General features: G+C 47.9%; 1 protein-coding gene and 1 long non-coding RNA gene across 3 annotated transcripts in view; one reads left to right on the top strand and one right to left on the bottom strand.

Annotated features, from left to right (window-relative positions):
• Positions 1 to 8881: 8881 nt before the first annotated feature.
• Positions 8882 to 12291, bottom strand: FOS (Fos proto-oncogene, AP-1 transcription factor subunit). The gene is made up of 4 exons (XM_007095043.3): positions 11999 to 12291; positions 10976 to 11230; positions 10453 to 10560; positions 8882 to 10328 (listed from the first exon to the last, which is right to left on the bottom strand). The coding sequence occupies exons 1-4, from the start codon at positions 12137 to 12139 to the stop codon at positions 9687 to 9689; spliced, it is 1146 nt and encodes a 381-aa protein (XP_007095105.1). The 5' UTR covers positions 12140 to 12291; the 3' UTR covers positions 8882 to 9686.
• A 461-nt stretch (positions 12292 to 12752) lies between these two features.
• The window catches only part of LOC122239665, a 50980-nt gene continuing 40745 nt past the window's right edge, over positions 12753 to 22987 (top strand). The window contains exons 1-3 of one of the 2 annotated variants that reach the window (XR_006218992.1): positions 12753 to 12864; positions 14834 to 15003; positions 22221 to 22403. This is a non-coding gene — a long non-coding RNA (uncharacterized LOC122239665). Of the gene's footprint in view, positions 12865 to 14833; positions 15004 to 20590; positions 20629 to 22220; positions 22404 to 22987 lie in introns of those variants that run through there. The other variant, XR_006218993.1, reaches the window with a different exon arrangement.

Raw genomic sequence — 22987 nt, 5'->3', positions numbered from 1 at the left:
CAGCCCAGGATCCAGCAGGGGTGGGTCTAGAATAGAAAGAAGCCCTTCTGGACCAGAAGAAGGCTTCCTGTCCTTTTTGAAGGGCTTCTATTGGCCTGCAAGGTTGTTGGGGATATTGGTTTCGTTTTGTCTTTTCTTACTAGCGGCTAAGAATTCAGGGATCGGAGCCACATTCCCCGGCTCGGATACCAGCTCTGCCACTCCACTCGGATGATCTCGAGGAAACCGCAGTCATTCTGTGCCCCAGATTATTTTATCTGTAAGATGAATAGCAAGACTTACCTGCTAAGGTTGTATTAACGAGTTAATGTAGATACTAGTATGTGGGAGTGTGTGTTTGGAAGAATCTGGCCCGTGGTGAGCCAAATCAGTGCTGGCTATTTTTATTCCTAAGCAGCAAAACAGTAGCTTACCAAGTATTAGGCAACTACTAAATCACAATATTGTTGTAATGTTTTGTTTTCTTGATCGTTTTTCAGTTTTAAAATGCATAATTGTAAAGGAATTTTCCACTTTAAAGTTAATGTTAAAATTTAGTAAAGTATTGCCTGTATTAACTGAAATGTATATTTACCAAATAAAAATATCACACCTCTGTTTGCACCGCCTCACAGTATTAGATTTTAAACGCAAAAACTCCACACGGTCATAAATAATAACAGAACTGAAGTCACTCAAGTTCAATTTCTCATTCACTGTTGTCCGTGTTTATTTCAAATCTATTTAAACACAGTGTTGTGTACTACCATAGGTTGGAGATGTGCATTGCACCCAAAACAGTTTCAAATGACTCTGAACCATTACAAACTTAACTCTTGAGATGAAGGCATATAGCTAAGTCCACGTGTTGGGGACCAACTATTAGTATAACTGAGAGTTTCCTTCCACGTAGCATACAATGCATTAAAGGGTCAGTGATTTTAAAAATGAAGCTTACCTACACATTATGAAAAGTTGACAGTAATCCCAGCAACTGTTTACAACTCGAAGCAACAAGAGACGTTCTTTTCAGGAAATACTTTGTCACACCTAAAGTTGACAGTTCATGGCATTAATAAAAAAGCAGACCAACTTTAGTTGGTTTTATTAGTTTTACATTCTCAGCATGTAATGTGACCTCTTGTGGATGAGAGGCCCTTGGTTGACCCCCCCAGTAATTCCTACCTCCTGGTGTCCATGCCTTTGTGTAATTCCCTCCCCTTGGGTGCAGGTGGAACCCAAGACTTGCCTCTAAGCAATAGAATATGGCAAAGGCGATGGGATGTTACTCCTGTAATAAATAATCTGCAATATTTATATATTCACCTGTATCTATTTCTATATAAAGGAGATATATACATCCATTTTACCAGCACACACTAGTAGGTTCTCCTGGCAGGCTTGCCGAAGTGGGCAACCATGTTGAGAATGCAGCCTCTGTGATCTGAGGATGGCCTCTGGCCAACAGCCAGCAGAAGGTCAGGCCTTAGTTACAAAATCATGAGGAAATAAAGTCTGCAACAACCAGAATGAGTTCAGAAGCAGACTCTTCTCCCTTCAACCATCCGGCTGAAAATTCAGCTCAGCTGACACCTTGACTGCAGCTTTATGAGACCATGGACGGAGGACGGAGCTTACCCATGCAGTCCACAGAAATGAAGAAATACGTGTGGCTTCTGGCTGCTAAATTTGCGATAATTTGTTGTGCAGACGCAGAACCCTAATCCGCCCGCTTTGCCCGCCCACACAGCTCCCACCTCGCCGTTGTGGTGTAGCACCTAGCACTACATACACTTCTCGGGCCTTCCATCCTAAATGGTGGGGTATGGGCCCCTGCAGTGCATTTCCACCGTGGTCACCTGATGTCGTCAGAGTTTTGAAGCTGGAAAGGGAGCTCCGAGATTTTTGAAATCCACTCCTGATGGGGTAATCTCAGAGGGGCTAGAGGCTCACCCTAAGTCACATAAGTACATATTATTTTAAGTTTACTTATCTTGAGGTAGAGAGAGCACAAGCAGGAGAGGGGCAGAGGGAGAGGGAGAGAGAGAATCCCACACAGGTTCCGCACAGCCAGCACAGGAGCCCAATGTGGGGCTCGAGCACACAAACTGTGAGATCATGACCTGAGCCTAAATCAAGAGTCAGACGCTTAACCGACTGAGCCACCCAGGAGCCCCACAAGTACCTACTTAGGAGCAGATTTTAACATTCTAGCAAAACAGTTCAGCACGTCAGACTTCATAGTCACAAAGAGCTCATTTCAAATCTCTGATCTGCTACTTCATAAGTGTGTGACCTTGGGCAATGTGATATTTTTTTAGCTCATTTTCCTCAACTGTAAGATGAAGATCCTAATAATATCTGCATCATCGGGCTGTGGTGCGGACTTAACGAGAGCATCCATTCAACAAAATAATTATCGTATGCCCAGTATGGGCCAGTTACTAGAGGTAAAATGCTTAGCGAAGCGAATACAGTCCCTGATTTAGCATTGCCTGTGAAGTGCATAGCACAGCCTGGCATATAACAAGCACATGTGAAATGTTAGCCATTATCACTATTGTATCCTAGGGCTCCAGGTCCGATCCCAACCACGTGCCTCCAGTGCCTCCAGACGAGCTCCATAAGCTCACATCATAGAACATCTATTGTATAAGTGAACTGCCTACACCACCCGCCCCCGCCCCCACCCCCGCCCCCGGGTATCCCACAGGCTTGGCAAACTCCACATGTCCAACATGGAACTTACTTTCTTATTCCCCAAACCTACTCTTCTTCCTGCAGTCACAGTCACACAGCCTCCATGTATGTCGAGCCCGGTGAACCTGGGAGTGACTGGGATTCCTCTCCCTCCCTCACCTCCCACATCCACTCAGTCACCAGGTCCCAACAGTCCTACCCCCTAATTACCTCTTGTTCCCTCTGCATTCCCACCACCACTGCCCCGGACCAGCCTACACACAACTGAAGCAAGTAAATACCAGGCTGTTCATGATCTGGCCACAGTTACCTCTTCCTGACCTATCTCCAGCCCCCTCCGCTTTGATGCTGCAATATTAATGTAAATGAAATCAAATGCACTTCGGGGATGCTCTATAATCACATCCCCCTCCTTTCCTTCCTCCCCCCCTCCACCCATATTTTATAGTCCAGCAAAAGCAAGTGTGTTGTTTCAGGAGCGTGTGCCTTTACGGGGATATCCCTCTGCTTCCTGAAATCCCTCCACCGGCCACTCGCTCATCTGGCAAACTCCATCCATCTTCAAAGCCCAGCTCAGAGATCACTGGCTCGGAGACGCCCCCAGATAGAGTTCATCACTCCCTCTTCTGCACAACTGTTGCATCTGATGTTTTCACCGTTACGGTGTATTATGATGCACATGTTTACGTGTCTTTCTCCCTTACTGGACCATGAACTCTTTGAGTACAGGCCTATGCCTTTCTCATATCTGAAACCAGCACCTGATAAATAATAGACATCCAGAAACTTTTTATTGAATTAAATGAAGCCCATGCTTGCCCCAGAGGGTAAATATTTTCTCCCCTGACCCCCATCTCCCTTAATTATAGAGATAACAAATAATAGCAAACACTTCTATACTGTAACAGGCACCCAATACATACTAACTTTTTTTAATACTTGCAACAACCCCAAGAGGTAAGGTACAATTATCCCCTTTTACTTAAACTAAGGTGCAGAAAGGTGAAGTAACTGGCCCAAGGTCAAGGAGCCAGGATTCAAACCTGAGTCGTTGCTCTGAACCACTCTGCTATATTGGATCCAATTCCTCAAATCCAAATTCACTTATATTGTTTTGGTAATTAAAGCTGTGATGAGAGTCTCGTAGTTGATCAAAAAGCCTGCAAATCAATCATTGCTTCCGTAGATCTGACTGCAAACTGTTCCCCCAAAGTAAACATGGCGGCCTTCTTCTCCTCATCCTTTGACAAGACCTCCTTCCGAGGCCCTGCTCCTAATGTAACCATGGATCAAACCCCTCCGGATTCTTATTCGAATCAACTGATTGGACCAAGCAAAGCGCTGCCTTCTCAGTGTGAGCCGAGAGTAAAAAGGGCTTATTAGTCAAGAAGAACTGATGGCCACCAAGCCAGGCAGCCTCCTTGGGACAGTGGCCAAGAACCCTTTCTGCCCTTGGGCAAAGGAAAGGCAACTTAGTGAATGAGTGTGTGGAGTCATTGAAATGAATTGCTTTGAACTAAACCAGTTTATGCTTCTGTCGCTTTCTCGTGGGTGCAAAGAAAGTAGCCATCTATCCAGCCAGTGTCCTTCAGGGATTTTGAACTCATTCATCAGGATTCAATACACTTTATTACCAACTGCTTTTCCTCAGGTCTGGGCATATTCTTGGTAAATGATGATTATGATGATAAGGTTGATATCAGTAATGATAGTAACAACAGCTAACCCTTATTCTTCTATTCTTTTTTTTTATTTAATGTTTTTCTTTATTTTTGAGGGAGAGAGAGAGCAAGCAGGGGAGGGGCAGAGAGAGGGGGACAGAGGACCCAAAGCGGGCTCTGCACTGACAACAGTAAGCCCAACGTGGGGCTTGAACCCACGAACCCCCAGCTCATGACCTGAACCGAAGTCAGAAGCTCAACTGACTGAGCTACCCAGGTGCCCAGTCTTCTATTTATTATAAAACTAATTTAGCATACCAGTTTGTAGGTACTCCAAATGGGTTTGTGTGATAGTCTAAAATTTCATATGGGGGCGCCTGGGTGGCTCAGATGGTTAAGCTTCTGACTCTTGGTATCAGCTCAGGTCATGATCTCACAGCTCCTGGGTTTGAGCCCCACCTTGGGCTCTGTGCTGGCAGTGCAGAGCCTGCTTGGGATTCTCTCTCTCTCCCTCTCTCTCTCTCTCTTTCTCTCTCTCTGCCTCTCTCCTACTCTCTTTCTCTCTCTCTCTCTCTCTCAAAATAAATAAATAAACTTTAAAAAATAAAATAAAATTTCATAAGAATAAGGGTGAAAACCATAATTTTGTTTGTTTCTTTGAAGATGGTTATTTATACCAGGGTGCCTGGGTGGCTCAGTGAGTTAAGCGTCTGACTTTGGCTCAGGTCATGATCTCTAGGTTTGTGAGTTCGAGCCTCACATCAGGCTCTGTACTGACAGCTCAGAGCCTGGAGCCTGCTTTGGATTCTGTGTCTCCCTCTGTCTCTGCCCCTTCCTCACTTGTACTCTGTCTCTCAAAAGTAAATAAAAGCCTTGAAGATGGTTATGCCTATATTTACCATACGTCCATTCTTCATTTGATGTTGAACTTCTCAATTTGTAAATTTGTCTCGAAGTGACACTGACCTGCAGTATGCTTGTATTTTGGGGACCTCTTAAAATTCTTTCCCACTCTAGCTAGTGCCCTACCTTAATACTGTAGAACCCTTGACAGGAATTTTTTTAAACAAAGGAAATGCTTTTCTATCCAGGAAGAAGTCCGTGAGGTACACAGCTTTATCTTCACTTTTGAATTCTACTTATCTCCCTTTAGATTAATTTTGTAAATTTCACCTGCCTTCATTTATTCATCCATCTTCATTCATTTAACAAGCATTCAAGCACCTAATAGATACTGGGGAAACAGAAGTGATCAAGACAGAAGAGATCCCTGCTCACATGGAACTTACAATGCAGTGGTGAAGAAGGGCCAAAACTCATTAAAAAGGAAAAGAAAACATAAATTAGATGTCGCGGACGGTGACACGTGCTATGGAGAAACAAAGCCGGATGATAAGACAGAGTCATGGAGAGGAAATGTGTGCCTAAATCACTTCAGATAGAATGATGTGGGAAGGGCTCTTGAAGGAGGTATCCTTTGAGCTGAATCCTGAATGACAGGAAGGAGCCAACCTGGGAAAAGAGGCCCAGACAGAGAGACAGCAAGTGCAAAGGCCCCGTAGCACGATCAAGCCTGCTGTGTGTCTGGAATGGAAGGAAAGCTGGTGAGCAGGGGCTGTAGGGGAAAAGGACAAGACGGGGATGTGGAGGAGAAATGTTCTTCCCCTATAGTCAGCATGGGACTGACAGCTCCTTCATGTGACTAGCAAAACAGCACACCTTAAAGCGATCTGATGTTCAGCATTCAAATGATCCTCAATTCTCATTTGTTTTTTGATTATTTGACTATTCTGTGCTTCGAGGAAGCCTCAGACACAGTTTAAAGGTTGGTTTTTTGGTTTGTTTTAGATTTTTTTTTGTTTGAAAAACACTGAAACTTCAGGTGCTCTCCTAAGAGTAATCAACCGAGAATTTTTACTTTGCCTCGGTCTCGCTTTTGTCCTTTAACTAAAGATGGCGTAATTGATTTGCTTTCATTCACACCTAGAAAGTTGCTGTTGATACGAAATTATTGTTCTTAGAACAAATGGCTAAATGCTACCTTTTAATTTTAATAATTGAGCAAGATGCAGGGATGTGCAAAGACAGTACAGAATCTATAATCCACCATTATATAGAGATAAATATTTTTTCTTCTATTCTTTTTTTATCTAAAATTAATTTGGAGCTGGAAACCCAATGGCAGGGTGTTCACTTTGAAATTGAATTGGGCAGAGGTCAGAGGAGCCAAGGATAGAAGTGGGGTATGTGTTTGAAGCCAAACATAAAAGATGTGAAATCCCCATTGCTTAATATCATAAAAGGGTCTGGAATAGGAGAATTTAGAGAATATGTGTGGAATGTACTTCTGCTCATGGAAATAGTGCAGAATGTCTGCATTCAGCCACCAGGCCGATATTTATTATCCCTGTACTAAACCCCAGACACTGAGACAGGTCTGGGGATCCATTGATGAGCCAAACCAGACATGTTCCCCCATAAGAAAATGACCCTCCCATCCTCATTCCCATCCCCTTCTATCATATGTGTATCTTTTGTATATTGTGGGATAGTTGTTTTGTTGAGACCAGTGTGAGGTCGTATCTTGTGGGTAGAGATCAGTCTTTCCCAAAAAGAAGTCGACATTCCTAGTATCCATCATCCATGGGAATTGTTGAATCCTGACTCAGGAAAGGAAGATTTGGAAAGAGCCCTTTGGCTGAAAGAGAGGGAATTCCTTTCTTCTCTTGATCCCATGAGAATAGTCTGCAGGGAGCTGGGTGAGATGTCAACCCTATGGAGGATACTCTGTCCTCCGAGAAGCCTGGTAAGGGATTCCTTGTGTGCAAGTACCTCTCCCTGGACCTGTAATGCGGTCTTGTCGATGAAGCAACCTGTTCTTCGCTGGGTCATGGTGAAATAGAAGAATGGTCTGTGTCTGGGCATAGGATAAGGCTGTCAAAGGGAAAGCAATGTTCTTTCTCTATAGTCAGCGTGGGACTGACAGGGGCCATTAGCCAGGTCCTGTGGGAGCAGTTCAGTGTCCAAAGCTGAGGTCCAGCCACCCTTCTCCACCTGGGAAATCTTCTGTGGGTTGTTATTCCTGTATGCGAAAGCAGGGGAGGGGGGTGGCTAGCTTCTTTACGGGGTATCTCACCTTGTTATTTCAGATCTGGGTGTTAATTACAGTAATTTTGTAATTAGTCTAGGCTTCATTTAAAGGCTACAGAAAATTTACCCTCTGAACAGCAAATAGGGAGTCTAAAGCCACTTTCATCACTGCAAGACAGACAAAAGTAATATGCAGTCGTATGTGATCTATCAGTGTTCTCAAGAGCCTAAAGCAAGTGGGTTTCGAATGTCAATTATTCTGCAGGCACAGGGAGACCGTAGGTGAGAACATCAACCTCAATGGAACTGTCATTTTCAATTAAAACTTTCAACTTGACTGAGTGTGACACCCCATAACCACCCAGTGATTTTCATTATCACCAGAGCATAGGGAGGCTGGCACCGAAGCTCCCCTCCCACAGAGCAGGTGTGGGGAAGCATGGCCTCTGGCTTCCACACAGGGTACCGGCCTGGTATCTGAGAACAGGGTGGGGAAGGGCCCCGGCTCTTTTCTTTGTGGTTTGTGCATGTGCGTGTCAGGGCCCCATTACTAGAGGTGTCCCAGACAAAGGTCATGTTCTTCTTAAAGATTCTAAGTTAAAGCTTATTCAGAGTCATGTTGACTTCTCCTTAATGAGCTGTTATGTAACTTTTTATTTACCGACTGATCAACCATTATTTGAACTGTTCAAGTTCTCTTGCAAATTCTCAGGGCCAGTTTTCTCTTCCCCCAGTGTAAACAGAGTGGCGGGCATATGATGTTAAAGGAATGTCAGCAATTACAATGCATTTATTACCGAGGGATAGGACAGTAGCCCTCCCTTCCTTGTGAGAATAAAAATAGCCCAACTAAATGTATGCTCGATTTAAGGCCTGAGTTTTGTTTCTTTTTTTTAGACCAAATATTAAGAGGCAGCTCAGCCTTAGGGATAAGGTATGAGGAAGTTAAGATTCGATCTCACTAGTGGAACACTGAGAAAGGCATGCATTCTAAACTTTCTTCAATTTGCTCACCTTGAGGGTGAGAGTAACCCTTCACGTAATTTTGAGGGAATAAAAAGTTAAAGTGGTTTGTACAAAGCTCAATTCTGTTTGCTTAAAAGGATTCCTTTAAGATCAAGACCTTTCGGTTTAATATTGGCACAACTAGATTTAAATATTTCCCCCTTGGACTTCCAAAACAGAGAAAGAAGCAGGAAGACGCGTTCCCTCAAAAGCTATATAGTACAGTCAATTGCTACCCCAGAATCTGCTAGGGAATCTTAGCCTCACCAGATGAACCCATATTTGTAAAATATTCCCAACATCAGCTTTAGAGTTTCCCTTTGCTTTTCAATAAGGGATCAAACGAAGGGGCGTGTCCCCCTCCAGGAGCTACCCTTCTTGACAAACTGGTCTCTGATACCTTTCAGGATCTTACAAAACTTCCAGAATAAAGAGCACAAGTTTGGTCGCATTCAACTTAAATGCTTTTATTGACAATGTCTTTGAACAATAAGCAAACAATGCTTAAATTTTTCATTCAAATTCACTTTCCACATGTCAAAAGACCTCAAGGTAGAAAAAAATAAAATAAAAATATAAATATCTGAGAATCCATCTTAATAAATAAATTAAAAACACAATAAAACGTTTTCATGGAAAACTGTTAATGTCAGAACATTCAGACCACCTCAACAATGCATGATCAGTAACGTTACGATGAACATTGATGTTGAAGAAAAAACTACAGTACATGGATATAGCTATTTATTTCTATCTACCAGAAAATAAAGTCATATCTTTTCTTAGTTTAATATTGGTCATTGCTAATCAGAACACACTATTGCCGGAACACAGTACTTATTGTTAAAATCAGCTGCACTAGATACAATTCGAAAATATCCAGCACCAGGTTAATTCCAATAATGAACCCAATAGATTAGTTAATGCTATGAGAAGACTAAAGAGAAAGAGATAAGAGACACAGACCCAGGCCTGGCTCAACATGCTACTAACTACCAGCTCTCAGATGTGTCACTGGGAACAATACACACTCCATGCGTTTTGCTACATCTCCGGAAGAGGTAAGGACTTGAGTCCACACGTGGATGCTTTCAAGTCCTTGAGGCCCACAGCCTGGTGTGTTTCACGCACAGATAAGGTCCTCCCTAGGTCTACGGGAACCCTCGAGGGAAGACGTGTTTCTCCTCTCTGTAATGCACCAACTCGGGCAGCGGCGCTCGTGGGTGCCTGCTGCCTCCCCTCCCCGCCTGCTCACAGGGCCAGCAGCGTGGGTGAGCTGAGCGAGTCAGAGGAGGGTTCGTTGCTGCTGCTGCCCTTGCGGTGAGCAGCCCCACAGCTGGGGAAGGAGTCAGCCTCAGGGTAGGTGAAGACGAAGGAAGACGTGTAAGTAGTGCAGCTAGGAGTACAGGTGACCACCGGGGTGCACAGAGGCTCCAGCTCTGTGGCCATGGGCCCCATCCCCAGGGAGCCACCATGCAGGGGCTCCCAGTCTGCTGCATAGAAGGAACCAGACAGGTCCATGTCTGGCACAGAGCGGGCGGTCTCAGAGCCGCTGGGCCTGGACGATGCTGGGAACAGGAAGTCATCAAAGGGCTCGGCCTTCAGCTCCATGCTGCTGATGCTCTTGACCGGCTCCACGGAGGGCTTGGGCTCAGGATCATTGAGGAGGGGCAGGGTGAAAGCCTCCTCCGACTCGGGGGTGGCAGCTTCCGGCAGGCCCCCGCTCAGATCTAGGGAAGCCACAGACATCTCTTCCGGGAAGCCCAGGTCATCGGGGATCTTGCAGGCGGGTCGGTGAGCTGCCAGGATGAACTCTAGTTTTTCCTTCTCCTTCAGCAGGTTGGCAATCTCAGTCTGCAAAGCAGACTTCTCATCTTCTAGTTGGTCTGTCTCCTGCACACAGAGGGATAAAGCAAAGCATAAGACACAGGCTTACTCAAGCTCCCCTATACCCAGTCTCCAACTTGCTCCCAAAGTTTGAAAAAGGAGTGACCTCCCCTCCCCAGGATCTACCCACCGCTTGCAGCGTATCCGTGAGCTCCCGCCTCCGGTTCCGGCACTTGGCTGCAGCCATCTTATTCCTTTCCCTTCGGATTCTCCTTTTCTCTTCTTCTTCTGGGGACAACTAGAAAAATAATTTTCAGAAAGGCCAACAGTCAGTGACAAGGTCTGCCATCAGCTCTGTTCAGCCACCCCAGGGAAAATGGCCCTTGGTGCTTCTCAGCTTCCTGGCACCTCTGCTGGGAAGCCATTTCCAACCTGCCGTTGTGGGCTAGGTGTGACTTACATTTAAAATCAGAACAAAGAGCCCGGTCTAAAAGCAGGAGGTAGGAACCTATCAGGGAAGAAACTATTGCAGTACTTCTTGGGGCAGGGCTACCAGAGTCTGGCTTGGGGTGGAGATGGCTTGGAGCCAGGGGTCCCCGTTCGGGATGCGCGGTGAATTCCATCCGCGGCTTCGCCCTATCTACTGTGCTCCCGGTCTCCACCCACGCCAACCCATGCCCCCTGCTGAGAGAAGGCGCAGAAGAACTCCTCACCTGTTCCACTTTGCCCCTCCTGCCAATGCTCTGAGCTCGGCCTCCTGCGGTCACGGTCTTCACGACTCCAGCCCTGGAGTAAGCCCCGGCGGAGGGGGCGGGGACTCCATAGGGGTGGGGGGCTCTGGTCTGAGAAGGAGCCACGGAGGAGACCAGGGTGGGCTGCACCAGCCACTGCAGGTCCGGGCTGGTGGAGATGGCAGTCACCGTTGGGATAAAGTTGGCGCTGGAGACGGCCAGATCCGTGCAGAAGTCCTAGAACGAAGACAGGAGGGGAGAGCTGACGTGAGTGAGCAGGTTCCGGACACCGGTGGCGACAGCCGAGTTTCCAGTGCCGCATGCAGCAGGGAGAGGGAGGGAGAAGCGTGCCCTGGACTGCTCTCGTCTTTTTATATGCCCCTCATCTTGGATGGAAGGTCTCCCCGTTTCCTCCCAAGAAATCCGCAACGCAGTGCCCTTCTCCTCCACCCTGCTGCTGCGTCCCCGTTATCCCTTCGGCATCACCCGCTTGAAAGGGGGTTTGTTATAAATATCCCTGACGTCTGCGCTGACGCAGGCGCCGCTCCGGAGTCTCCTGAATGAACTCGCTTTTTATCAATGAAACTGCCTTACACACCCGCCTGCTTCACCCTCCTCCCCCGCCCCTCCTCCCTGCTCCAGGCAGCTAGGGGAGGGGGAATCGCCGCTTTTTGCCGCCTCCCGGAGGAGCCAGGATCGAGTTCGCGAATCTTTGCTTGGGACCTGTTTGCCCCAGCTCATGTCAGAGACCAGTCAGAGAGCGCGGTCCCAGGGCAACTCAGGATGAGCCTGCCGCGGGAGAGGAGGACCGATTCTTACTATGACAAGCGTGCGTGCATTCGGAACAAGTCCGGGGCTCTCCGAGATAGGGCTGCTCCGGCCGGGGCAGCCTCCCTCCCCGGCCCAAGGGGTCCCCGACTCGTCTCCCCGAGCGTCCCGCCCCCCGTGTCTCCTCCCCGGTGACCCCGAGCCCCGGGCCCCGCGGCGGCGCGAAGCCAGCCTCACCTGCGCATTGACAGGAGAGCCCATGCTGGAGAAGGAGTCGGCCGGTGAGTGGTAGTAGGAGAGATTGTCCCCGGCCGGGGAGGCGCTGCTGCAGCGGGAGGAGGACGCCTCGTAGTCGGCGTTGAAGCCAGAGAACATCATGGTCGCGGTGAGTCTAGACCCGGGCGAGGGGCTGAGGGGCAGAGGCAGGTGGGAGCTGTGGGGCAGAGCTGGGTAGGAGCGCGGTCACTGCTCGTTCGCTGCGCCGCCGCCGCCGCCGGCTCTGTCTCGACTTCTGGGCTGCTCGCTGCAGATGCGGTTGGAGTACGAGGCGCCGCAGCCACTGCTTTTATAACAGCATTCTATGAATGAGCAGCCACACGTCATGGGCGCGACCATCGTGGCGCTGGGGGGGTGGCGAGCGGACCTGGACGCCTCTGCTGCCTCCTTGCCGCCTCCGCCGCCCTCGCAGCCTCCCGTCTCCCGTCTTGGTGCGTTTCCTTATCTCCTCAATGCTTAGCAACCTAGGACTTAGGGGTCTCACGGACCCCCTAAGATGAGGGACTCCGGGGATAGCTCCCCCCACGACCGCAGGGAACGGCCGTGGAAACCTGCTGACGCAGATGTCCTAATATGGACATCCTGTGTAAGGGGGGGGGGGGATGGATTGACGGGAACTGCTCGCGGGCTGCAGCCAACACCAAGGGTGCAGCGCGGGGGGAGGCGGGGGCCGCGGTCGGGGGAGGGGAGGCGGGAAAGGCGAGGAACGCGAGCGAACATTCGCACCTGGTTCAATGCGGACCCTTGTTCCCGGAGCGGAGTTGGGGGATGGGGTGGAAGCGACTTTTTACCAGTGTACGGAACCCCGGAAACGTGCTGGGGCTAAGGTAAAGGAGAAACAGGTACAGAGCCCGAGGGCTTAAGCCTCGGCCTCCGAAGGAATGCGCCCCCCCCCCGCCCCCCAGCACCACGACATTCCAAATTCTAGCCCTAATTCAGTGCAAACTGTGGAAGCAGACCCTTAAGCCCCCACTCTCGAGCAATACTAGGACTGTTACTGCATTTGGAAGCAGAAAGTCAGGAGATCCAAAATAAGGGACTACGATAACCTACTTTACCTACGATGCTGGGCATTTTGATTTTAATTTTTTGTTTGTTTTTAAGGAAAAAACGCATTTTTTTTTCTCGGCCATACTTAAGGATGTTAGTGTTACTGTCAAATCTCTGAGACACTAGCCAGTAAACATTGTGCAGAACCTCCACGCAAGGATGTCTGATGGGTTCGTTTGCCTCCTTCTGAGCTGGGGCCCGAGGAATGGGGTGGGGGTGGGGGGATGTTATGTGGGTAAGGTGGTCAGTTGGGAGTACCGGGTGGAGAGAGCTCTTGGGGGAGCGCAAGTCCAAGCGGGGGAGTTAGATGTGGTTCGGTTCCCCCAGGAAGCTGTGCTTACTGGGAGCCCACAAGCGGGTGATTTTCCAGCGAGGACTTGGAGGGGGGAGCACCGGGCACGCTGGAAGGACCGTGGCCAGCAGCGCCCAGGCCGGGGACCTCGGCCACTGGGACCTAAGACGCGGCCCCGTGGCCTGGAAAACGGGGTTGGGGCGCCTAGATGCTCGGGAGTGCGTTGCGCCCCCTGACGCCCCCAGCCTCCTGCTCCGCTGCAAAGGACAGCTGGGGTCACATTGCCCCTGGTTGGGTCCCAGCGCGCCGGCCACCTCCGGGACGCGAAGCCGCAGATCCCAGCAGAGCCTCTGTGTCCCTTCCCCCACTCTTCGGGCCAGGGGCTCACGGAAAGGGGCGAGGCGGGATCAGGGCAGCGGGCGGATCCCTCGGGGAGCGCGGGGAGCCGGACCGCCGACCTGCCTTCAGCCGCCGCACCCCGGAGCCAGGCGATCCTGCTATAGATAGTAACAGGGAAGCGGCTGTTTACAGCAACACTGCGCCGCCAGGGCTGTCTCCAGGCGACGCCGCGCGGCCGGGCGCGCCGTCGGCCGGGCCAGGCCGCCCTCCCTACTCGCTCCCCCGGGGCCTCGGCCTCCCCGGCCCGGCTGCGGCCACTCCCGCCGCCTGACATCATCCTCCGGGTCCTGGGACTGCGTGCGGCTCGCGCGCCGCGGTGCGCTAACCTCCATTCTTAGAGATGAGAACCCGGCGGGAGCTGGGAGGGCAGGGAGGCGGGGATTCGTGGAACTGGGCCACTTGCTATTTTTTGCATTCCCTGTCACAGGCAGAGGTGAAAACAGAATTTCATCATTGTATGGCACTGGTTTATGTTGGTGGGAATTTAGGCGCCCCCCAACCTCCGCACTTAAAAAAGGAGAGCGAGAAGGAAAAACATAATACATAAACAGACTTCTCCGAGCTGCCTTGAATCGTAAAACAATTCTCCGGCCTTCAGTTCTCCTAATTCTATCATCTGTCAGGCTACTTCACTGTTCTTGATTATTTACCAAAAAAAAGTCATGAAGGCAAATCCATTTCTCTTATTAGCTTGGACAAAGGAGGTCAAGCTTTAAATTCCTGGGTCTGGTCTTGCCTTCCATTCATAACTGGATCTCAGGCCGCTTAAGAGAAAACCTAGAATGACTTCATTTATTTCCCCTTCAGAGTTTGAATTAGCTCAACTCAGCACCTAAAGGATGTGTCAAGATTTTATATCCCAGGATTTATCTCATATATCACTTTATCCTGTGTTTGCCAATAAAAGGAAAGGGGTCTCTGAATGAACCTGTCCCCTCCAGATAGCTTAACTCTTTCCTTCCCAGCACCATTACGACCTGAGAGTTGGGGATTTAAACCCATCCTCTGAAAAGGACAGAACCATGAATTCATAATTCTTTTATTTATTCATCCAGGAACTACTGACAGCCTCTTATGGCCATGCACTCCTGTGAGTTCTGGGGGCTGGCACTTACTGTACAGAACAGAATGGACCTGTCCCTACCTTCAGAGACCTTCCAGCTTTGGGGAGAAGATCAGCAAATCAGGAGAGAATTACAAAGCAGCAGCAAACGCTTTGACAGAGGTAAGAACACAGAGGAGGGCTCAGAGACCAGTATCAGAGGAAGTGACTATGGTACAGAGATGGGACCTGGACCCACTGTCCTCTGGGAAGTGACATGATAAAGATTGAAATGCCAGAGCATCTGAATCTGTGATCACCCTAACGTACTCTCACATCTGAATCTGCTCATGGTATCTGCTTCAGGACTACAAAATCACATTTTCAATGTGGAGCTCACATGATGTAGCCTTAAAATAGAGGGAAATCAGAACCGATGCACGAAATTATCTTTGCCATTAGCCAAGGTCAGGGTGACTTAGAGACAGATGTGCGTGTGCCTCTGTGAACATAGTGCTGCCTTCTAGCAGGGCAGGGGTTCTGTGTTCAGGACAAGTCTGAGCACATAAAACCAAAACTTACGCAGTTTGTGATTATCTATGTGCGGAGTTCCTCCTCTGTGGGGATCCAGAAGTGAAGAGGAGGGTAGAATCCCATGTCTGATTTTAACCCAAACTGACAACAAATATATCTTTCCTCAACAGTTGCTCCTTATCAGATAGAGACTTTTCCTATTTTGTACTTCTCTGGCATTTGAATTAAGAGACCTGACCCACATCAAGCATTTGTTCAGCAACTCTGGAAGCCAGTGCACATTGTTTAGCCCGGTGTTATTGCAACATTAAGTGAAAGGCTGCTGTCTGTACTGCCTACGTAAATGCTGCCGCACACAATCCGTCCCCAGCATGCAGAAGTAGTTATTTATTTGGGGAAGTGTGGTCTAGCGGTGAAGGGTTGTGGTCAGAGCACGGGACCAGAAGTCAGGAAGATGTGTATAGCAAAATCAACTCCTTCAGGGACTTGGGGAAGTCGCTTCTTAGATTTATTCAACATCCCCATGCTTTGGCCCTTGTCTTTTTCATGTACTGATATTCACTTAGTACCTAGCCCAGTGCCTCGCCTGTAGCAGGTGTTTGATGAATATCTCCTGAATGGACTGATGAATGAATGAATGAATGAATGAATACCCTCACCCAAGCAAGGCAAATATTGTCCTTTATGGGTACTTAGAAATCAATAGATAAGGTTCTTTAAATCTTTGGAAAGGCTGAACAGGCTGTGTCTTTTATTCTTGGGTATGAATAGGCAAAAATTGGGAAAGAGAAAATAACAAGATGCTATGGCTATTTTCAGCTGTTGCAGGCTCTGGGCCTAAAGAACACCCCAGTGGTTCGTGATGAAAGATCAAACTTGCCCTTGTTATTGAGCCCCATGATAAAGACAGCCAGTGCCCATACATAAATGCCACATTGTCTGCAGTGACAATGACCATGTTACCACCACCCTCTAATTTATTCATTCTAAATGTCTGGACCCAAGGAGGGGCAGGACTCACACACACATGACACCCAGTGGAGGGCTTTAGGGGTCAAGGTTACTCACCCTATGGCTCAGACAGTGAGCAAAAAGACTGCTCCTATTTTAAAACAGTGGAGGCACGGGATTACCACCACCATCGCTGCACACACACACACGTACAAACATACGCACCGCTGCCCTCCCCCCCCACCACCACCCCCGCCGTGGCCACCAGGACTAATCAGTACTAGGGATTTAGCCTCTTTGGGAAAAGCTGCATTCCTTCGGAACAACCCTTGGCTTTTTGACAGGAGATGATGATTCAATGGGATCCCTGTCCTTCTGCTAATGCGAGCATTTAAACAAAGCTCAGTGTGGTCCCTGGGATAGGCTCCCTCTGGAGCTGAGGACATTGGGGAATAGTTACAGTGCCTGAGAAGGAGACATTTCAGCCCAAGCTTGCAGCCTGTCTCACCACAGCCTGCATCATTGGACCCTCACTGTCAGTCACGCTGACACTTCCTGTAGAAAGCAGAGCTCACGGCGGGCAGACCAGCGAGTCTTCTTCAGGTCATTGGCTCCTCAGCTGTCCTGAGCTGAACTTCTGCAGCTCTGGTGGACTTAGCTGCTGGACTTTCAGAAGAAGCCCATCTAGGTCACTAAACCTATAGGAAAACAACACACCCTGACTAAACACTGCAGCTGCAGGACTCCCATCCAACGGGGAAAATCCCAGAGTCAGCGTGGGTAGGGCCAGGCATGGCCAGAATGGGCTAGCACGCGACGCGCTCCAAGGAGTTAAGACATCTCAAGCATAGCTGACACCATTTTATCTACAGCCTTGCTCAGCAAGAAAGATCCTTAAAAGAGACGGTAATAACTGTGACGACAAAAAAAAAACACAACCCAATCTAAACCAGGAAGGGGTGCGTGGGCGGCTCAGTGGATTTAGGCGTCTGACTTCATTCAGCTCAGGTCATGATCTCTCTGTCGGTGAGTTCGAGCCCCCGTATGGAGCTCTCTGCTGGTGCTCGGAGCCTGGAACCGGCTTCCGATTCTGTGTCTCCCTCTCTCTCTGCCCTTCCCCCACTCAGGCACGCACGTGCTCGCTCACTCACGCGCTCTCTCTCACTCTCTCAAAAATAAGTAAACATTAAACCAGGAAAATCCTGGCCAGTATGTAGGCATTCAGAGTTACGCTGCCTTCTGATCTATAGGTTCGAGTTTCATCCTCAGGTATGAACACTTTTTGTCTTAGCTCAGTATCTGCTTGTGCCCTACCAGAAAACTCCCAGTTGAGGTCTGATTTTCTCCGCTGTTATTTCACATGGAGTGTCAGTGAGTTAGAGATCACTGGCTAACATCCCCAAAATGACTTTACTGAAGAATTCCACCTTCAGACTCTGGCCCGCCGGAGATTGAGAGGTAATCAATGAAGACAGGGACAGATCGCACGCCGAAAGTCTACTCTCCCACTTAGTGGGGCTCTGAATTAAATCATAACACTAAACCCTAAACCATCAATCCCTTCAGACCTGTTTTAGTGGCCAATTTACAGAATCACACTGTAGAAAAAAAATTTACATTCCTTACTGAGGTCTACCAAGTGTATGACCCAGCCCCTGCCTAACCCTCCGACCTCATCTTGAAACACTTTCTCTCATCTCCTCCACTCCAGCCACGCTGGCCTTCTTCCTGTTCCTCAAACCTGCCAAGCTGGGTCTGTAGCTGAGACTTTCTATCCGTTGCTCGCTCTTCCCCCCACATCTTAACATGATCAATGCCTGCTCAAATATCAAATTCTCCACGAAGCCTGTCCCGTCCCCCGTCCAATGTGGCATCCCTCAGTCACTTTCTGTTACATTACCTGCTGTCATTTTCTGTCCGGGACTTAGCACCATGGTACCCTATTGGTTTTATTTACGTCGTTTTTCATTGTCTGCCTCTACTAGGCCATGATTTCCACAAAAGCAGGGGGCTTATCTGTCTCATTCGGTAGGAAACTACCCTTGGTGCCTAGCTTCGTGACACTAGAAAGCATTCAATAAATGTGTGAGGAAAGAATGAACAGTAAACAGAAAGCTCAGAGAAGGCAGCGTGGATTCTCTCTTTGGATAAAGGGGCTCGATGGGTGACTTCTTACCTGTACTCTCCGGAGGTGAGGGGAACCAAAATCCTGAGCAGCACCTGCTTTATCAGGCATAATAATATAAATGCTTCCAAAGCCCATGGGTACACCCATTCTTACAACTGCATACACCCATCATATTTGCTGTCTAAATGTTCCCACCACCTGTAGTTTTAAATCCACAACCACCCCCTTCAGAAACAGTGATCAGCACAATGAGACAATCTGTCTGGGATAGGTTCTCCTTTCTTTCTTTCTTTCTTTCTTTCTTTCTTTCTTTCTTTCTTTCTTTCTTTTTGAATGTTTATTTATTTATTTATGAGAGAGAGAGAGAGAGAGAGATAGAAAGTGGGTGGGGGAGGGGCAGAGAGAGGGAGACAGAATCCCAAGCAGGCTCCTCGCCTTCATTGCAGAGCCCGGTGTGGGGCTCAAACTCAAGACCCATGAGATCATTCCTGAAACCAAGAGTTGGATGCTTAATTGACGGAGTCACCCGAGTGCAGCGCGCCCCTCTCCCACAAATCTTTTCTTTTTCACAAATTGAAGTTAATACGACAAGTGACTTTTTTAGAAAATATTTGGGGGGCGCCTGGGTGGCTCAGTCGGTTGAGCGGCCGACTTCGGCTCAGGTCACGATCTCACGGTCCATGAGTTCGAGCCCCGCGTCGGGCTCTGTGCTGACAGCTCGGAGCCTGGAGCCTGTTTCAGATACTGTGTCTCCCTCTCTCTGACCCTCCCCTGTTCATGCTCTGTCTCTCCCTGTCTCAAAAATAAATAAACGTTTAAAAAAAAAATTAAAAAAAAAATATTTGGGCATAAGGTTTAAAAACCTAACTTTTTGTTTGTATGTTTAACAGCACGGGGAATAGACCGTAATAAAATTTTTATGGCCCCAATACTAAAATGACGATGGTACTCTCCCAAGGGGTTCAAAATAAAAACAACATTAAATTGCAAAATAAAATTTTATTTCAAAAGCTAAAACTCACAAGTATGCTGAAATAAGGCCAGGATGTAAGTTCATGCGGGAGGGAAAAATTGCGGGTTCCCCAGTGCCAGAAACAGTGCCTTGCACAACAGCAAGGTACTCAATAAACAGAATGATGGCTACGGTTTTCCCAGTTCTTTCTTGAATGCCCCTTACCCCCATCCCTGGCCCTGCCCTGGCCCCAGCATGTTCTTACTTGGCTTCTTGGGCAATCTAGCCATGACTGGGCATGTGGCTAGGGCTCGGTCAGTATTTGTTGATTGTAAGACTTGCACTGGACAGGACTGGAGTATCGCAGACCACACGATCACCTGAGGCCTGGCTGCAGGGCCTACATCAGCCCTATCTGGGCTGGAGCTGAACTTCAAGGTTACAACAGAGGACCACGCACTCCTGCCCCGTTCAGATTGCTTAGCTCCGTGGATGGGATCAGCCGACAGGATTCTTCATTTGCACAGTTTGGCTGAACCATTCTATTCCTTCTTCCACATTGATCAGGTGGTTTGGAATCAACTGTGGGGAACCTGCCCAGAGGGTGTCTGCGGGTGAAGAATCTTCATTTTCTCCTGGCCTCTGTTTGTCGTGAATGGGACAGTTCACAGGAGGCGGGACTTCGGGGGTTCATTTGCTACTATGACTTTGCCATCCAAGTCTAGTGTTCATCCAGCTGGTGTCTGTCTGAGCTTGGAACTTGGAGAAGAGTGAAGCAAGACGTTGTGAAAGAGGCTGGGGAAATGGAGAAAACCTGGTGTTTTCAAGTAGCTCTCCACTCATTGGCCTGCCAGATCAGCAGGCTTACCAAACAGCAGCTCCGAGCCACAGTGAATATTTCAACACGTCTTACCCGTTTCTGGCCCGTGTGGTAAGATGGCCAGAGAAGTACACAAAAAACCCTAGTAATGGAGAATGCCGAAGAGTTTCAAATGAGGTGATTCTAGATTGTATGTTTAGATCAAGCAGCCCCGCGGTGTTCGAGATTAATTTAGTTGTGGTGTTCTGTTTTTAGTGTTTGTTTATTCATTTTTGAGAGAGAGAGAGAGAGCACGAGCGGGCGAGGAACAGAGAGAATCCCAACCAGGATCCGTGCTGTCAGCACAGAGCCCAACACAGCGCTTGGTCCCACAAACCAAACTGTGAGATCATGACCTGAGCTAAAATCAAGAGTTTGAGACATGTAAGTGCCCCAATTTAGTTGTGGTCTTATCAGAAATCTCTATCCTACCTTCTACTTTTCCATTGGTTTCAGAATCCCTGCCAGGGATGAAAGGGGCTTCATTTACCTCAAATTATTATTATCTTGCATAAGAACCAGAAAATTACCTGCAGGTACTAGGTAAGACCTCTACAAAGTTAATTTTTTCATGACTCAAATTGTACAGGGACAATTATCCTATTCCTTATTCTTCGTTCAGTATCTTTATTGAGTATCTACTATGTGCTAGTTGCTGGAATCCATAGTAAACGGACAAGCTTCCTATTAAAGCAAAGCTCGTAGTCTAGCGATAAACAAGAAAACAACCCAAAATATCAGATAAAAGCGAGCAGGTAATTAAAATGGAGAGATATGTTGTGAGTGTTTGGATTAGGTGGAAGGAGGTGACTTTTGTGATGAGAAATAAATGACAGGAAGGAACCAGCCACGGGAAGACAAGAAACGGAGCATTCTGGGCAGAGGAAATGCTTCCCAGTGTAGTTAAGTACTGGGAAACATAACCGTTGACTTTTCCTCACCTCTGAACCCAGCAACCCTCTGTCCTTAAAATGCGCACCACAAGCTCTAGTGTCTGAGTTGCCCCCAAACCATCTCTCCCTCCCCCGGATGATACACACCAAATTTTGGATCAATGGTACCAAATTTAGAAATGTCCCAGCTCTTCCCGGTTTACTTTCCTCCCTAGCCATCACTGTACTTCGAACCAGGCACGGACAGTTAGTTCTATTTCGTTTTTATGCAGTAACAACCTATATAGATCCTTCTGATAAGTGGCTCCACACTAACGGTGATGTTTGGTAAGATCTCTCTCAACAGCTTAGAGTCTTCATTCAGAGCCCCGAAAAACAGTGACGCAAATTGCCCTAGACCAGGATCTGAGGTCTTCCAGGACCCTTTTTCACAGGAATTTGAAAACAGGCACATTCCATTTTGCCCTTTGTTAGAGAGCTATTGACAATAAACAGAATTCGGCTCAGAATTTGTGCTGTAAAACAGCAGAACGCTGAACAAACCACTCTTTCTCACCCAGGGCAACACTCCCCTGGATTCTGCTGATACTTCCACAGGGTTTAAGTAAGAACATTTGGGAAGTTTATGGGAGACTAAAAGTCTCAACGCATTAGTTTCTTAAATTCTTTGTTATTTTGACTGCACCGAAGGCTATTCCACAAGCCGTTATCAGAATCCGCCCATCTTCAGTTCCCGTAAATATTATGTCTACCCAGAACTATGTGAACTATTTCATAGCTGGAATATGAGCCAGGCTGTGGAACTTGCTGGTAGGAATAAGAGGAGCGTTGAAACCTGAAGGCAAGAAAATTCAGGAGGCAAAGGGAAAAGTGGGCTAAAGGATTATGTATGTTTTGGAGAAAGAAGACAGCTCAGCCCTCAGAGACTGATTATTATTCAGCCCATACTTGATTATTTAAACCCAGCAGCGAATGTTTGCTAACACATTCCTGGGGGCACGAGGGTGGCTTTCATTACAACAAGTAAAGGAAGCTGCGTTCGGGCCTCAGCAGTCATCCTTGTTGTAACTGATACTATTCCAGGCAATGGAGAGCAAGGAAAACTGAGGCAGCAACTGTCAAATGTTGGTGACCTCCTGGAAAGGAGCAAAGTAGGCAGCTGCTGCCATGCATCCTGGAGCTGGGGACTAAATTCACTCCGGTGGCAAACCTCTGATGCAGGACGTTTGTGAAAAGACATTGTACCGCGGAAAGCACGAATTAAATGTGAGTTACTAGTGTGAAACCTGTGTTCTCTGCCCCCATCTCCCGCTCTCCTCCTCAGCTAAACCTACTCTTATCCAGGTTTCAAACTTGAAATGTTGTATCCTGAGCACCCAGCTTGAATTAGGAACCCTCTAGAAGTCTTTCGCTCGCCCCAGGCTTTGCATGTATAGCACTGATCACTGTTTCTAATAATGCATACTTATTTAGAAAACAATGGGGCTGATATCTAAGAGATCCGTTCTACAAAGGTTGGGATCTTTGGGATCTGATGAACCCCCAAACGCCCACAGAAGGCCTCGTATGAGTAGGCCTTAATTGTTGATTGAGTTTGTTTGGTGTCTGTCTCTCCACTCCGGAAGGAGAGAAATCCTGCTTATTTCACCCATGATGGACTCGCAAGCCCATAATATGGTTTCTGGCCATGTATCGGCTGCTCAAAAAATACTTCTCGAATAAATGGAAATAACAGTAGCTAATATTTATTGAGTGCTGCCCAGGGATTGTGCTGAATGTTTTACAGATATCGTTATGTTATTTAATATTCACCAAAGTGCCATGATACATTATTATGCCATTTTGGCTGA

Source organism: Panthera tigris, chromosome B3, assembly GCF_018350195.1.
Source record: "Panthera tigris isolate Pti1 chromosome B3, P.tigris_Pti1_mat1.1, whole genome shotgun sequence".
NCBI lineage: Eukaryota > Metazoa > Chordata > Mammalia > Carnivora > Felidae > Panthera > Panthera tigris.
This window is presented reverse-complemented; position numbering and strand designations above follow the sequence as displayed.

What these genes read in the sequence shown, in the direction of transcription:
- FOS (XM_007095043.3), bottom strand. Translation starts at nt 12,139, where the DNA reads ATGATGTTCTCTGGCTTCAACGCCGACTACGAGGCGTCCTCCTCCCGC. An exon ending in GCTCTCCTGTCAATGCGCAG is followed by an intron (nt 11,231 to 11,998) that starts GTGAGGCTGGCT and finishes TCTTCGTTCTAG; the next exon opens with GACTTCTGCACGGATCTGGC. An exon ending in TCACGGATACGCTGCAAGCG is followed by an intron (nt 10,329 to 10,452) that starts GTGGGTAGATCC and finishes CTCTGTGTGCAG; the next exon opens with GAGACAGACCAACTAGAAGA.